Source organism: Colobus angolensis, unplaced genomic scaffold (genome assembly GCF_000951035.1).
Source record: "Colobus angolensis palliatus isolate OR3802 unplaced genomic scaffold, Cang.pa_1.0 Scaffold148, whole genome shotgun sequence".
Lineage (NCBI taxonomy): Eukaryota > Metazoa > Chordata > Mammalia > Primates > Cercopithecidae > Colobus > Colobus angolensis.
In genome coordinates, this window is record NW_012114577.1 from 1374512 (window position 1) to 1392079 (window position 17568).

The window sequence follows — 17568 nt, forward strand, 5'->3', positions numbered from 1 at the left end:
TGGAAATAAGAATAGAACAGATGGTTCTTGCTCTCTAAATTTCAGTTACAAGATGATATGGAGAAAAAAGGTATAACATAACAGTATTTATTCAGTATTGATTGTTTATCTAATACGCCCCTACTCAAATAACCCTCCACATTTAAACCTAGTGTTGGTTTCCACCAATTGGGTTCCCTCCAATTGCATTAGCTCCTATGACTGCCTGATATTGTAAATGTTCGACAATGCAATACAATCAAATGCACATCCACTGTGAAATCTCAAGCCTTGAAAAAGAGGCAGGATTTCCTGAAGTTCATGAAATTGATTTTGAAGACTTGCTAAAAACACTTTCAAACCCATTGATGAAAGTGTGTGTGTGTGAAATTCTTACAGATTGCTTACTGTGTCTCAGCCACTGTTCTGAGCACTTTATATGTATTCATTTACTCCTCCCTACAATCTTAAGATATAGGTACTATCGCAATTCACAAGACAGGCAAGGAAGCAGAAGCACATGGGATCCAAACCAGGCAGGTGGCCCTAGAGGGCTTGCAGTTCATCGCCACTCTACACCGCCTCTGTTTAGATCAGTTAATAATTGACCAATGATAGGAAATCAAAAGGGAGGAGAATGGGCACCTGAGTAGAGAGAGATTTCCAATGAATAAAGAAAGATCTTGTGAAAAATTAGTAAAAACTATCAACTAAATGTGTACACAGTGGTTAGGACCATAGGCTCTGGAGTCAGACTACCTGAACTTCACTGCTCCTTAGCTCTGTGACCCTGGACAGATTACTCAACATCTCTGTTCTTTAGTGTCTTTATGTATAAAGTGGAGATAATAGTATTGACCTATAGCACTGTCATATGGGTTGTGTAATTAAAATACCTATAACCTCACCTGACAAGTAGAATATACTCAGAAGTGTCAGTTTTTACTAAAACTAACATTTGAAAAAAAAAATGAGCCTCTTTATGATTATGTTCTACAAATCAGATACCCTCTCCTGTCTCTATAGAAGGGATTAGCTAGAGGAGAGGGTGGCAGCCTCCAGCTACATTAGAGCCTCGTGGAAAACCTAAGGAACATTTCTGCGTGGGTCTAGGCAGAGGCAGATCAGCAAAAGGGAGAGAAGCTGAAGGTGCTGGGAAGGGCCAGGGAGGAAGGTGCAGGGGTGTGAATGAAATGCTCATGGATACAAAGAATCCATATCGTGAAAATGGCCATACTGCCCAAGGTAATTTATAGATTCAATGCCATCCCCATCAAGCTACCAATGACTTTCTTCACAGAATTGGAAAAAACTACTTTAAAGTTCATATGGAACCACAAAAGAGCCCACATTGCCAAGACAATCCTAAGCAAAAAGAACAAAGCTGGAGGCATCACACTACCTGACTTCAAAACTATACTACAAGCCTACAGTAACCAAAACAACATGGTACCGGAAACAGGCAACCTACAGAATGGGAGAAAATTTTTGCAATCTACCCATCTGACAAAGGGCTAATATCCAGAATCTACAAAGAAATTAAACAAATTTACAAGAAAAAATCAAACAACCCCATCAAAAAGTGGGCAAAGGATGTGAACAGACACTTCTCAAAAGAAGACATTTTTGCAGCCAACAGACACATGAAAAAATGCTCATCATCACTGGTCATCAGAGAAATGCAAATCAAAACCACAATGAGATACCATCTCACACCAGTTAGAATGGCGACCATTAAAAAGTCAGGAAACAACAGATGCTGGAGAGGATGTGGAGAAATAGGAATACCTTTACACTGTTGGTGGGACTGTAAACTAGTTCAACCATTGTGGAAGACAGTGTGGCAATTCCTCAAGGATCTAGAACTAGAAATACCATTTAACCCAGTGATCCCATTACTGGGTATATACCCAAAGGATTATAAATCTTGCTGCTATAAAGACACATGCACACGTATGTTTATTGTGGCACTATTCACAATCGCAAAAACTTGGAACCAACCCAAATGTCCATCAATGATAGGCTGGATTAAGAAAACGTGGCACATATACACCATGGAATACTATACAGCCATAAAAAAGGATGAGTTCATGTCCTTTGCAGGGACATGGATGAAGCTGGAAACCATCATTCTGAGCAAACTATTACAAGGACAGAAAACCAAACACTGCATGTTCTCACTCATAGGTGGGAATTGAACAATGAGAAGAATTAGACATAGGGTGGGGAACATCACCAACAGGGGCTTGTCATGGGGTGGGGGGCATGGGGAGGGATAGCATTAGGAGAAATACCTAATGTAAATGACGAGTTAATGGGTGCAGCAAACCAACATGGCACATGTGTACCTATGTATCAAACCTGCATGTTGTGCACATGTACCCTAGAACTTAAAGTATAATAATGAAAAAAAAAAAAAAGAAAGCACATTTATTATAGCTGCAGAGCTGCACAAGAGCTCAGGGACAGATGCTGGCATCAGCTTCACTCCCGGGAGTTGCCCTTGTGCATTCTCTACATTGGCAGGAAAACCAGCAACTGGATGACCTCTGTGTTTACTTTTTGCTATATTTTGAGCTCCAGTAAAGCAATTATATCTCCTACATTATCTTTATCAGTTAAAGAATCTGTAAGCACTTTCCAAATTTAATGTAAGATAATGTTTGATAATAATGAGCTATGGTAATATGTCATCTAATTTCAATATTCTCCATTTCCGTAGAAAAGATTCTGTACTTAGGTCAGAAAATAATATATTTTTTCATATCAGGTAAATGTTTACAGACTGCTGATCCTACTTCTGATATCTCAGGAAATGTTTCTTGCTCTTAGAAATCATTTACTTTCTCAGAAAGAGAACTACTCATAAAGAGCATTAAATTGTATCTTAAAATAACTCGTAACTTCAGACACAAATAACCCACTAAAGACTATAATAGGTGTGCTGTAAGTAAAATGGTAAAATACCAGTTTATTCTCGTTTATTCTGCCAACTGCAGTGAAGATTGTGTTTTACATGCCATAGAAAAATTGACAGAAAAATTAAAAGAATATGCAAATGTCTCTCACTTTTGATTTTTCTTTAGTTTTGCTACTTGAGAAGATAGAGCATGATGACATCTGCAATAAAACATTGAAGATTACAGATTTTGGGTTGGCGAGGGAATGGCACAGGACCACCAAAATGAGCGCAGCAGGCACCTATGCCTGGATGGCCCCCGAAGTGATCAAGTCTTCCTTATTTTCTAAGGGAAGTGACATCTGGAGGTGAGCTTTTCCTTTTGCAAACATCTGCAGAAACTGCTTGCTATGCTTTATTTCAGTGAGTCCCAAAGTATTCAGTAATTCTCAGCATAAATAGTCTAGGCATTTTTGAATAAATTTTTATGGTTTTGATCAAAATAATTGTAATGACAACGGAACAGATAATTTGATGTTTGTATTGTCATATGACTGCATTTCAGAGGAGAACTTTCTTGTTAAATCGCAAGTTTAGTTAAAACTGGTTATAATTTGAATTAACACCAAATGCCCAAGATTCTGTAGGATGTGCCAGTAAATTAAAGTGAGTTTTCTGTGATGCAATCATGGCTCATTGTAGCCTCAACCTCCCAGGCTCAGGTGATCTTCCCGCCTCAGCTTCCTGCGTAGCTAGGACCACAGGTGTGCACTACCATGCCTGGCCAATTTGTGTGTGTGTGTTGTATTGTTATTTCTTATTGTTGGATTTTTTCTGAATATTTTCCATACGTGGTTGCTTGAATCTGTGGATGTGGAGAGTTGACTGTATTATGAAAAAAACTGAGAAACTACCCATCCCTGGAGCCGCTTAGTTGTAGGGTCAAACATCCTTGCATATCTCCATTCATATACAAAAGCACATTGTAGGACATCAGGATGGGCGAGAGCAGGGCAGGTCATCTCTTTGAATTATAGATACCATTGCTGTGAAGTCTCTTTTGATGATATTTCCATAAAAAAAGTTTCATTCAAAAAGCATGGCTTTACCTATATGCAGTGCTAGGGACTGGTGATTTTATATTTCTTGATTTTCTTCTCTTCTCCCTTCCTTCTAACAGTTACTATACTACAGAGTAACTGTCTTATGCACTTAGATATTGTTATCTAATTTTTACAGCTCTTAGTATCCTGGTTTGGCAGGTTAAGTAGCCGAGGCACAGGAAAGTTAAGAAATTTGCTTAGAGTTATAAAACTAAGAAGCAGATTTTAGGTCCAGGACTGAGATCCATGACTCCCAACACCACAGCCCTGAGTCATTACACTTCTTGAATTCTCAGGAGAGGGCTTCATTATACTATATTCTACCCAGTTTAAGAGAACAGAAAAATGTGTACTATACTTTAGAAGTAGTTCTATTGAAATAGTTACATTTTTTTTCACATTGCTTTTTCATGGGATAAGCCCTTCTCTCTCTGGAAAAATGATCCATCCTACATTATTTATTTCCTGAAACTTCCAAGAAGCAAAGTTATATTGTTATTCTTTTAGTTTTGTTATTATTTTAATAGGAATTTCTTTGAATTTAGATAATTTTAGTTATTCTATGTAAGATTTTTTTTGTTTTTGTTGAATGATCTATGAGTTAAGTTTACTTATTTTTGAAATTATGAAAGTGTCTCCTATAATGAACTATAATATAGATAATTTTTAAGAAAATTATCAAAAGGAAACACATAAGCTTTGGAAAATAATGATTTTAACTTTAGCTAACAGTTATAGCATTGTATAATTTACAAGTAGTACATTATATATATTATATTATATATATTATATATTTCCTTTTGGAAATAAAACAATATTTTGAGATGGTAGAGCGGATCTGACTATTATTTAATAGAAGAGTTCACTGAAGATCAGCTTTAAGGGCCTTGTGAGTGGAGAAATAGCTAGTGAGCAGTAATACCAGCACTTTTGGAGGCTGAGGCGGGTGGATTACAAGGTCAGGAGTTCGAGACCAGCCTGGCCAATATGGTGAAATCCCATCTCTAATAAAAATACAAAAATTAGCTGGGCATGGTGGTGGACGCCTGTAGTCCCAGCTACTCGGGATGCTGTGGCAGGAGAATCACTTGAACCTGGGAGGTGGCAGAGGTTACAGTGAGCCGAGATTGTGCCACTGCACTGCAGCCTGGGCGACAGAGTAAGACTCTATCTAAACAAACAAACAAAAAAATGGTTATATATAACCAACACATATGAAAGAATTCAGTGGCCTCTAAATTTCACATTTTTAAAAAAGTTAAAGCTAACGAGGTTTTAAAAGATTAGAAAAGTGAATAGAGCTTCACTAGTTCTATTAGTAGAATTTAAAAGGAAACCAAATATGACTGTTCCTTTTAATTAATTTTTATTTTATTTATTGAGTTTTGAAACAGAGTCTTGCTCTGCCGCCCATGCTGGAGGGCAGCGGTGCCATCACAGCTCACTGCAGCCTCATCCACGTGGGCCCAAGTGATTTTCCCACCTCAGTCTTCTGAGTAGCTGGGACTATAAGCACCTGCCACTATGCCCAGCTAATTTTTGTATTTTTTTAGAGATGAGTTTTACCATGTTGCCCAGGCTGGTCTTGAACTCCTGGGCTCAAGCATTCTGCCTGCCTCACCCTCCTGAAATGCTAGAATTACAGGTGTGAACCACCATGCCCAGCTATTTTTATTTTTCAAATGACATAATCATACATATTCATGGGGTACATAGTGATGTTCCAATACATACAATGTATAGTGATCAGATCAGGGTAATTAGCATATCCTTCATCTCAAACATTTATCATTTGTTTGTGTTAGGAACATCCTCTTTTCTAGCTACCCGAAACTATATATTGTTGTTAACTGTAGCCATTCTACAGTGCGTTAAAACAGGGGTACTTAGGTACTTATTCCTATTATCTGGCTGTAATTTCGTGTCTTTTTTTTTTACTTTTTCTTTTTTTTTTTGAATCTTGCTCTATCACCCAGGCAATGGCGTGATCTCGGCTCACTGCAACCTCTGCCTCTGAGGTTCAAGCGATTCTCCTGCCTCAGCCTCCTGAGTCCTTGGGACTACAGGCACACGCCGCCACGCCTGGCTCATTTTTGTATTTTCAGTAGAGACAGGGTTTCACCATGCTGGCCAAGCTGGTCTTGTACTCCTGACCTCTGGTGATTCACCTGCCTCGGCCTTCCAAAGTGCTGGGATTACAGGTGTGAGCCACCGTGCCCGGCAATTTTGTGTCTTTTGACATGACAGGGTTATTTATATGCTTATGTGTTTCAAGTTGAAGTCAAGTGCATCATATGGAGTGACTCTTATTCTTTAAATTTACTTAACAGAAGATATCTGTGTATACTTTATGTTTTGAGGAAGAATAAGAGAAAACCAAGGTACTGACTTGGATAGCAGAAGAGATAAATATATACAATGCAGAAGGCTCGTGCCTATGTCCCTGTGTACTAAATTGAATTTGGGGTATCTCAGTCTGTGGTATGGAAGTGTAGTGAAATTCAACCCTTCATGGTAAACATTCATTTAGAAATCCTCTTCTGTGCCTTTGCTTGTTCTTGTTTGTGGCTGCATCTGCATCCCATGTGATGATGCTTTGGAGAACTCAGGGACTGCAGTTGTGCCTTGTTTTTTATTTCCATTTCACCCTGGCTTCCTCTATTACAAAACAGAGACGTTATGTCCTGCCAGCAGGTGCAAGGGGGCCCACACTGATGTCTCTCTGTTCTTTACTGTTCAGCAATATGATAGAAACATTAGTAACACACCTAAATACAAAGAGAGAGGCAGGAAAATAAACAGTTTCAAAAAACTATTTAAAAATAGTTAATCAACATGATTCCATGTCAGCCCTGTGGCATGCACCATGAGATCTCTGTGGGGCTGTGCTCTTCCGTGTCCTAATAATCCTCAAGAGGTTTTATTTAAATGTGGGAAAAATGAGATAGAAAGAGAAACAGCAAAAGAGCCACCTTACTCCTCAAGTGTGACCTGGTTCTGGACCCTGTTTAATTCAATTGTGTACTACTGTTACGCTTTCCTATTCATTAAGTAGTTTAAATTCCTAGAATGAATGCATACTCGATTTCTGGGATGGAATGTATTTGCGTGTGTTTGAACTGTTGACTGGAAGAATCCACCTCCCACCTTGGGATGTCAGCCACTTAGAGGTTTTTCTGGAAAAGAGTGTCCTATTAGGAGTGGATGAAGGTACTGAAGTGTTTATCTCACTAAGTGTGTCATAAGGAAAAGACACCATCTAGCCCACTGAACATATGAAATTCTTGCTTTCTAGCTATGGAGTGCTGCTGTGGGAACTGCTCACGGGAGAAGTGCCCTATCGGGGCATTGATGGCCTCGCCGTGGCCTATGGGGTAGCAGTCAATAAACTCACTCTGCCCATTCCATCCACCTGCCCTGAGCCGTTTGCCAAGCTCATGAAAGGTATTTTGTGTGTGTGTCTTTGTGGGGGCAAGAATTTCTCATTGGAATATCCTTTTTTAAAAAAAAAGGCTGGGCGCAGTGGCTCATGCCTGTAATCCCAGCACTTTGGGAGGCCGAGGTGGGTGGATCATGAGGTCAGGAGATGGAGACTATCCTGGCTAACACGGTGAAACCCCGTCTCTACTAAAAATACAAAAAAAAAAAAAAATTAGCCCAGTGTGGTGGCGGGCGCCTGTAGTCCCAGCTACTCTGGATGCTGAGGCAGGAGAATGGCGTGAACCCGAGAGGCGGGGCTTGCAGTGAGCCGAGATCGCGCCACTGCACTCCAGCCTGAGCAACAGAGCGAGACTCCTTCTAAAAAATAAATAAATAAATAAATAAATAAATAAAATAATAAATCATAAAAATAAAAGTAAAAAAAGCAATTTCTGTGACTCTAATTTTCAAGTACTTTTAAGTAACCCTAGTATTTGAAGAATTAGAGGCCTGGCACAGTGGCTTATGCCTGTAATCCCAGCACTGTGGGAGGCCGAGGTGAGCGGATCACCTGAGGTTAGGAGTTCGAGACCAGCCTGGCCAACATGGCAAAACCCCGTCTCTACTAAAAATACAAAAATTAGCCAGGCATGGTGGCACACACCTGTAATCCCAACTACTTGGGATGCTGAGGCAGGAGAATCGCTTGAACCTGGGAGGTGGAGGTTGCTGTAAGCCGAGATCATGCCACTGCACTCCAGCCTGAGCGACAAGAGTGAAACTCTGTAAAAAAAAAAAAAAAAAAGAATTAGAAACCTAGTCTTTGATCTAGAATGTCTGGTAAAGTTTTAATGAACTAAGTAGCTTAAATACAATCCAGTTTTATCAGTGACTTATTTAATGTATAAAACTCAACTGAATAGTAAAAATGTTTTCACTAAGTACATGAGTAGAGTTCAAATACAGTATTGAATTGGCCCCAAATCTGCTATTTTAAATTTGACTTAGTGAACAGAAATGCCTTATGGTCTTAACAGGCATGATTTTGCCAGGACCATGTCTATTTGATCCTTGTCTTTTAGAAATTGTTGACTAACTCTTTTTGTAAGCCTCAAGTTACCTTCCTTCATTGTTAGGCTATTTTTTAGAACTTCTCATGTGGATATAACATTTTAGAGACTTTGTTTGAGTTACATGACTCCATATCAGTAAATCATCTGGTTGTGGTGGCTTAACCCCCTGAAACATGGTATCCGTAGTAAAGCATGGGAAGCACACATCCATTTATTAAATGTGGTATCATATAGACAGCAACAGGCTTCTCTAATAGTCATTATTATGCATGCCTGTGACATGAACACCGTGTAAAATAAACTATTCAAACTATTACCAATGGATTCTTAATATCTCCAGGAGCAGATACTATAAATGGAGGCTTCCAGTTTGGAATGACAAATGTTAAGTTGAAATGCACTTCCGTGTAAAACATTTCTTAGCAACTCTGATGTCTTGGGGATAATCTGAACTGTGTTGAGAGATGGAATTAATGTGATTCTTGTTTATTTTAGAATGCTGGGAACAAGACCCTCATATTCGTCCATCGTTTGCCTTAATTCTTGAACAGCTGACTGCTATTGAAGGGGCAGTGATGACTGAAATGCCTCAGGAATCTTTTCATTCCATGCAAGATGACTGGAAACTAGAAATTCAGCAAATGTTTGATGAGTTGAGAACAAAGGAAAAGGTGAGAGAAATTTTTAAATAGCATAATATACTCAAGTTTATGAAAATTATGGAAAATATGAGGCGAGAAGCACTGTTAGCATTATCTAAAATATTTTTAGATGTCAATATTTGTTGATTCTCACCTTCTTTCAGGTTAAAAATGAAACAAAAACAAAACAGAAGTGTACTCAATATGTATAATTGGGGAAAATACCCTTTTATTAGAGGAATTTTCAAAGTAAAAAAGAAAGAGAATAGCGTAAGAGCCACTTTGTAGGCATTAATCAACTTCATTTTTTGTCATTATTTTATCATTTTATTTGTCTCCCTTCCCCATTATCTCTTGGCATGCTGGCATAGAAATTAATACCAGGTGTGTCATAGGCATTCCCTGAAATGCAGAATGTTTTCTTAAAAATGCGATTTAAGAACCTTCCTGTGGGAGATTGTTTTGAGTTTCAGTGTTACGCTGTCTTTCTTACTACATGCTAGAACAGTGCCACAGTCCTGGGACTCAGAGATGGATGTGGCGTTTGTACCCTTGAATGATCCTTTGAATGCCAGGCTAGTGATTTGGACCTTGTTGACAAGTTTTCAAAAGGGGCTCCATGTAATCTCTTGAAGCCAGACATTGAAGCAGAAGCTCCCCCCACTCCCCCGTGCCTTCTCTCCTTCCTTCCCTTATTTGTGATAATGGGATCACTGTTCTCCCAGGTACCCAGTCTCAAGGGTCTTTTTACAATGTTCCCGTGGTCTTCTGTGTGACAAAGACCCTCAGGGGCAATTTTCTGCTCTAATCCCTGCCAACCCCACTCATCACCAGCACGGCTGCTGGAGCATCCTTACTGGGCACTCTCTGTCCAGCCTTGCTTCCCTCATCTGTCCCCGTCTCTTTCTAAAATGCAAATCTGATCAGCCTTGCTTCCATTGCCCACTCTTTTTGCCACGTTCACTCCCTTCCTCCTTACATATTTTGCCTTAAATTTCCACTGCCTCTGTCCCCAGCCATACTGAATTTCTTCCAGTCCCCATGATGTCTTGCTCCTGGCCTGTAACCTTGGCATGTGTTCTTTCTTCTGCTGAAGATCGTGTTTCCTCCCTAGCTTCTGTGCCCACTTCATGAGTGGTGGCCCCTCCGTTCTCAGTCCCTGATAGCTCCCTCCCCTACTCTACTCCACCGGCTAAACTGTGGGTGATCAGAGTGTCTTGTGCTTCGCTTATCATGGCATACGTCATACTGTATGAATACTTGCTGATGTAATTGTTCTTGGTCTGTCCTTTCTGCTGGATAATAAGATAATAAATTCATGAACAATGCTTTTACATTCTTGTTCATTTGCATACACAGCGTTGAACATAGGACTCAGCACATGGCAGGCATTAAATGAACCTAAGTACAATTTGTTCATATACTCCTGATATCTATTTTAATCATTGAGATAGCGGCAATTATTATTATTACTGTTTTAATGAGCAATTATTATTATTGTTGTTGTTGAAAGTGAGCAATGAATTTTAAAGTGTATACATATTCCTGTTATGAATCTTATGCTGTAATAGAGGCGTGTGACTCAGCTGTTCCACTTCCGCTTATAGATTCTTCAGAAACTCACACATCTGCACAAGGAAACATGCTGAAAGTTGTTCACTTAGGCACCATCTGTAATACTGCAAAGCTTTAAACAACCCAAATATCCATTAACAGGGGAATAGTTGCCTAAACTATTGTATTCTTATGCAGTGGGAAAATGTATAGTTCAGTAAGTCCTTACTCAGTGTTGTGGATAGGCTCTTGGAAACTGTGACTAAAAATGAAATGATGTATAATGAAACCAATTTTACCACAGGCTGATTGATAGAAAAGAGTTAAGTTCCCACGGCATGTTTCTGAAACACATCTCCAAACTTTGAAATAAAGAACTAAGCCCTCCTAATATTAAACATTGAAACAAATGTGAGCTATACATAACATTTCAGAAAGACTAATAGCTGGGCGTGGTGGCTCATGCCTGTAATCCCAGTGCCTTGGGAGGTCGAGGCAGATGGATCACCTGAGGTCAGGAGTTTGAGACCAGCCTTCTTCTAATCAACTTCTTTTAAAGTCATTTTTTAAGTAGACATACAGATAATTCACTCTGTCCTTTAGATTTTTCAGTATTTGGTTACACTGAAAAATGCACAACAGGTAAATGCAACCCAAGACCGTGACACCACTAATGAGTACTTAGAGTTCATCAAGGAGAAACACCAATCCCATCTGCCCTGTTCTGCTCAGACCAACAGAGTTGCGTCGGACTGCGAGCATCAAGTCTTAAGGAGCCTCCTGGCGTGGCACGGGAGAGGATGGGGAAGCCTGGGAGTCTAAGCCTAGGAAGGACACGCAGCACACAAGGGGGTGGGGGCCGCTGGGGCTGCCCATGCGTGGGGAGGACTTTCAAGTAGGGAAAGAAGACACCAGTTGCATGTTATGCCAGAGGTGCGCAGTAGGACTTCTGGGTGAATGCTGCAGGGATGGCAAGCTGGTCCCCAAGTCAACGACTTGCTAGCCCTTGGAGCTGGCTGGTGGAGAAATAGACTGCTTGGATGACTGCCTGTTTCCCATCTCCAGGACCAGACTGAATGGGAAGTCTCTATGGGATTCCGAAAAATATGATAGGCCCCCCCACACCCTGCCAGCCACCACCAACCCTTTTTAAAAATATTAAGTCTTTTGTGAATGCCAGAATAGCAGCCTAGTTTAGTGGTAAAGACCAGGAACTCTGAGCCAGACAGCGCTGTTGGCATTCGGGCTCTTGTGCCTGATGGTTTTGAGGCCTCTGACTTTGTTACTGTGTACCTCCTCATCACTGGAGCCATCACAGCAAACCTGTGTCCTTCAGGGCTGGCGCAGGGCTTAAGTGAATCCTGTATGCAAAACCGCCAGAGCCCTGCCTCTTAGTAAGTGCTAAATAAGTGTCAGTCTCAGAAAACAAAAAAGAAAGTGGTGACGTTTCACAGAAGCTGAGTTTCCCTAGCCCAGGCGTTCTTGGAAAACTGGCTGGAACACCACTGACTGGAATAAGTTTGACATCCTGCAGTTCTTTGAAATATTACTACCAATGATATCATTGACATGTTTCTTGGAAACTTTTATGTACTTTGTTGACTTAAAATGATACAGGAAAGACTCTATTTTTTTTTTTTTTTTAACACTTCCCCAAATTGTTTTCAGGAATTCTAAAATTAGGTGTTTAATTACAAAAATGAAAAAGATTTTGAAGAGCAGGAGAAGACTTTGAGAAAGGAATAAAGCTTCAAATCCTAGAATCTAAAATCTGGAAGTGATATTACTCACAATTAGTTACTGGCTAGGTGTGATGGCTTGCAGCTGTAGTCCCAGCACTTTGTTTAGGGCCGAGGTGAGAGGACTGCTTGAACCTGGTAAGTTGAGGCTGCAGTGAGCTATGACTACACTGCTGCACTCCAGCCTGGGTGACAGAGCAAGACCCTGTCTCAAAAAAAAAAAAAAAACCAATTATTATTATTGTTATTATCTGGAGACAGAGTCTCACTCTGTCACCCAGGCTGCAGTGCAGTGATGCGGTCTTGGCTCACTGCAACCTCCACCTCCCGAGTTCAAGTGATTCTCCTGCCTCAGCCTCCTGAGTAGCTGGGATTACAGGCACCCACCACCACAACCAGCTATTTTTTTTTTTGTATTTTTAGTAGAGAAGGGGTTTCACCATGTTGGCCAGGCTGGTCTCAAACTCCAGATCTCAGGTGATCCTCCCGCATTGGCCTCCCAAAGTGCTGGGATTACAGGCATGAGCCACCAGGCCCGGCCTTATTTTAACCTATTTTAATTATTGACAACTGTTTATAAAACTGGAAGATATAGGCATCTCCAGTGAGTTCTTAATTATTATATGTTGTATTAAAATAAAAGCATGCTTCCAGGGTGGATGTCAGCTCTTTCTCTACTTTGGGATTTATAGCAATTTATTTTTTGGTTGATTTTTGAGCTATCATGTAGTAGTGTCTGTTTTACTTTGTATTTTATCTTTGTGCATTGCTCCTTGAAATACAGCATTTATGGTATCCTGTAAGCCTTTGGATTTACAATGAAAGAATATATAATACTTTTTTTTTGGCTTAAAAGTTTCCAGCTGCATCTTTTTTGATGAAGTAAAAAGCATAGTGTACGTGCCCTATCTCCCTTTCTTGTCCACGGATTGCTTAAGGCAGGAGGCATGAGACTTGGAATTAATGGTCAGTAACTTGGCTGTGGTCTGTGTTATTCAGTAAGCCGTAGCCTCCGTAGATACTGGGCCCTCCCTAAACTCCTGGCTCCTTATCTCTGTGTGTCTGTATTTGTGCATTTTGTGCATGCACCTGTCTGTGACCCCCCCACACGGAGGCATGCCACCGTTAATGATTAACAACCACCGCCAGGGACCTGGATTTGCCATTACCAGAGTGGCCTGTGCCAAGCAATTCAACAAATATTACTGCTAGTAATCTCATCAACTGAAAGAATGTTTTTGTGCTTCCTACTTTCGAAGTAGTCAAAGGGTTCTCATACCCCAGTTTTAAAATTTACTTTTGAATGTGTTAAAATTTATTCAGAAGGAAGAATACTTTTGCTGCTTTCTCTTCAATCTTATTTTTTTCTCTTCTGAAGTCTTAGGCAAGTGATTTTTTGTTTATTATTTACAAAGTTGTTCACAGGGATTCATGATTTCACTTGGTACCTGGAATTAAAGTTGGTTTTTTATTCAATTACTATCGTAGCAACACACAACCTAATTGGATTTGCTGTTCTGATTGCTTTCTCATGCCATCTCATTTAACAATAGCTAATTGGAATGGTATCAACACCAATGAAAAGTAATATCTTAACAAAAAGTTTTAATGAGTTAGTAATTGAAAAGTGACTGGAAATTATCCTCTGCCTCCAAATACACTACAGTAAAATGTCCAGTTTGGACAAACTAGTTGAACAGAAGTCACTAGTTAAAAAATGGATTACAGATTTTTTAACATGTAACATTTTCCCCTTTTTTTCAAGTAGTAAATAATAATTTATATCTGACACAGTGTAATGAAGAAATACTCATCTGCTGCATAAATAAAAACCAACGGATACATATTAGCTGGAGTGATTTAAACACCATTTGGTCTAAAATAAATCATTTATCCTGCAGTTTTGCTTGTGAAATTTGTTTGAAAAAATAAATTTAAAGAAAGTTTCAGGACTGAATTGCAGTCCACTTTGGTAGAATTACCCCCAAATGCATAATCAATTTGATCTGAATAAATACATTTCTTTATTATTAGCACTCCCTAGTCTCTTCGTGATATTGTCTCATGTATTTGTGGGAGGATGGTCTTCCATGTTTATTTTCTTTGTGATAATTGTACTGATAGGCTCAGATTACTCCTTGAGTCCGTCTGTAAAAAGTCCAAGTCATTAGTAGATTTGAATTGCATTCTAGTCCCGTGGTTTGGGTCTAGTTTCTTCCAGGAGCCCCAATCTTACTGTGTTTTTCACGGATCAGCATTGTTGAGGTGGGCCTATTTAAAGTGCGGCCTGTTTATGTGAAGTGGGAAATGTTTGCACAGTACTCATAGCTCCCAAAGCTCACAGCCCAAAGCTCCACCTGAGAAGGCATCTGCAGTTTCTAACAAAGATTGTGGTATTAGGGTATTCTCCGATTAAATTTGTCTGGAGCAATGGAAATAACAGCTTGTAGATGCTTTGATTTTTATGTGAGTGCTTGATTTCTTAGCAGAGTATTTTAGAATAGAAAGTAGTTCAGCACTACAGAGAGTATTTATGTCTCTGGCAAAGAGCAGAACACTTTATAGAAATGAAATAAAAATGGGGATATGATTTTAAAACTTTGTAGAGTTCTCAGTTTTACTGCGTAATAATTTTTCCATTAGGAATAAACGTATTTTTAATTCTTAGATTTTCTCTTTCTCAGAAGTTCAATACTTCAAAAACGAAAACCAAGAGGAGGTCTAACTTTAATTGGTATCATAAGAGAGGAACTTTTATTAGCTAACTCCTGAGATCTGTAATAAAGTGATAATTTCCATGTATCAGTGGGATCTGAAAAGTTCTTTGTATACGGAATAGATTTTCCTTTGGCTTGCAATTTTAGAGGTAGCTTCATTTTCATTTCCAACAGGCCTTCAACAGATTCCTAACACCTTAGCTTGATTTCTCCACCAAGATGTTTTATTTCCTAAGCAAAGTTGTAAATACCCTAAGGAAGTTCTAAGTCGTCTGAACTGCAGTCTTGTGTAACTAAAATAATTATGCTTTAGTTAATTGAGCTTGAACTTTTGGCTTTATTTTGAAATGGGTCATTCACATCTGCACTTTGTTGCCCTTTGTTAATGTCTATTTTATGTGTCAGGTGAGAGATGAAGAGGGAGAAATGTTAAAAACCAAGTGTAGAAAATTTATGATGCCTCTTTTAGGATCATAAAACTAACAGAGGAGGATGGCGTTTGCGCAGAGGCTTGGGCTTTCATTTAAGTGAATAATCCGCTGAAAAGGTTTCGGCTGGGATTGTCCTGACTGCAAAGACCTTCCTCCCATGAGGACCTGAGTGACAAGGGCTTGAGCAGAGGAAGAGGGAATTTCAGCTTCTCCTTGTGCACAGGGGGAGCCCGTGGCCAAGGGGTTGCCAGTGTAGTGTCATAGACGGAATTCCATTCTTCCTGCTGGGAATGAGTCCGATGGGTGTGAATCTTTGTCGCAGGAGCTGCGATCCCGGGAAGAGGAGTTGACTCGGGCCGCTCTGCAGCAGAAGTCTCAGGAGGAGCTGCTAAAGCGGCGTGAGCAGCAGCTGGCAGAGCGCGAGATAGACGTGCTGGAGCGGGAACTTAACATTCTGATATTCCAGCTGAACCAGGAGAAGCCCAAGGTGAAGAAGAGGAAGGGGAAGTTTAAGAGAAGTCGTTTAAAGCTCAAAGACGGACATCGAATCAGTTTACCTTCAGGTATGATCTTGTTTTCATGTTTTTGAAAGATTTTTGTGTGTCCTTTTTTTTTTATTATTTATTATACTTTAAGTTCTAGGGTACATGTGCACAATGTGCAGGTTTGTTACATATGTATACATGTGCCCTGTTGGTGTGCTGCACCCATTAACTCGTTATTTACATTAATTTCTCCTAATGCTATCCCTCCCCCTTTCCCCTACCCCACGACCGGCCGTGGTGTGTGATGTTCCCCACCTTGTGTCTGAGTGTTCTCATTGTTCAATTCCCACCTATGAGTGAGAACATGCGGTGTTTAGTTTTCTGTCCTTTGGCGATAATTTGCTCAGAATGATGGTTTGTTAATCAGTTTTCTTTGTTTATCAGAACCGGGAAAGAGATGGGGAAGTAACTTTGTAAAACAGTGAATGGATGAGTATCTTCAGTTGTGGCCTTAGATTCATGGTTCTAATGTAATGGCCTAATGACCGTCCATGTAATGGCCCTAATGACAGAAAACAGTGTTAAGAGCACATCGTGGTCGCAGCACACAAGGATCTAACTCTCGGCGTACTTTCATATTGATGGATTAACTGACTGACTCCTTTTGAAATTGAGGCAGAGCCATATTTTAGCTGAGCGTACTGAATGCCATCACGTGGCATTGTGAAGATCCAAAACAACAAAACTGTTAGTATTTCATCGTTAAGTTCATTGCTTCCACAAGGATCTATGATGTCATCCGCTATCTGGGACACTGATATTGTTGTCAGCACTTTCAACAAAATGTATCAAGTACCCTGAGGTACTTTCCCATGAAGGTTTAAAATCCTTCAGGTACAAATATCACCCAGTAAATCTAGGGAAGCTTTTTAAAACATTGTGATAACAACATACAAGGATGACTAAATCATTTTAGTAATGTGTTAGGAGCAACTAAAGGGAATAGAAAATCAATCAATATATCAATCAATCAATACATATACATATTATTGACTGATAATCAAAATGTATCGATCAATAATAGCAGACATATATTGATTCACTAAATTAAGTTCTTTAATATTATGTATTCTACTTGTTGTAAGGAAAAAACAAATACCTCCACGGTATTTTGTGATTCTAGTACCAGAGCAGGATGATGACAGAGCAATGCAGACTTCACTTTTATAGAATCTGTACGAAATATCTCTATGTCAACGTCTATACCTGTCTATGGGTATTTGTATTATATGTTAGAGTGCTCGGATGGATTCTAGTGTTTTCCTCAGATGTTTGTTAATGGCATGGTAATTTGATTTAAAGTGCAACAGTGACAGTTTTCTGTCGAGTGTGTATAAATTGTCTTATAAAATATGTATTATGAAACACTGGAAACCTTGCAGCATCCTGTGACTAATTTAGGTTATTGCAGGTGTCCTCAGTTGATCAGAAAATTGCTAGTATGACAGCTGGGTGCAGTGGCTCACG

General features: G+C 39.6%; 1 protein-coding gene across 1 annotated transcript in view; it reads left to right on the forward strand.

Annotated features, from left to right (window-relative positions):
• Positions 1-17568, forward strand: part of LOC105507286 (mitogen-activated protein kinase kinase kinase MLK4) — a 54677-nt gene that overhangs the window by 14918 nt on the left and 22191 nt on the right. The window contains exons 2-5 of the mRNA XM_011935713.1: positions 3066-3246; positions 7277-7425; positions 8970-9145; positions 15879-16119. Of these exons, the coding sequence (XP_011791103.1) occupies positions 3066-3246; positions 7277-7425; positions 8970-9145; positions 15879-16119 (747 nt within the window). The remainder of the gene's footprint in view (positions 1-3065; positions 3247-7276; positions 7426-8969; positions 9146-15878; positions 16120-17568) is intronic.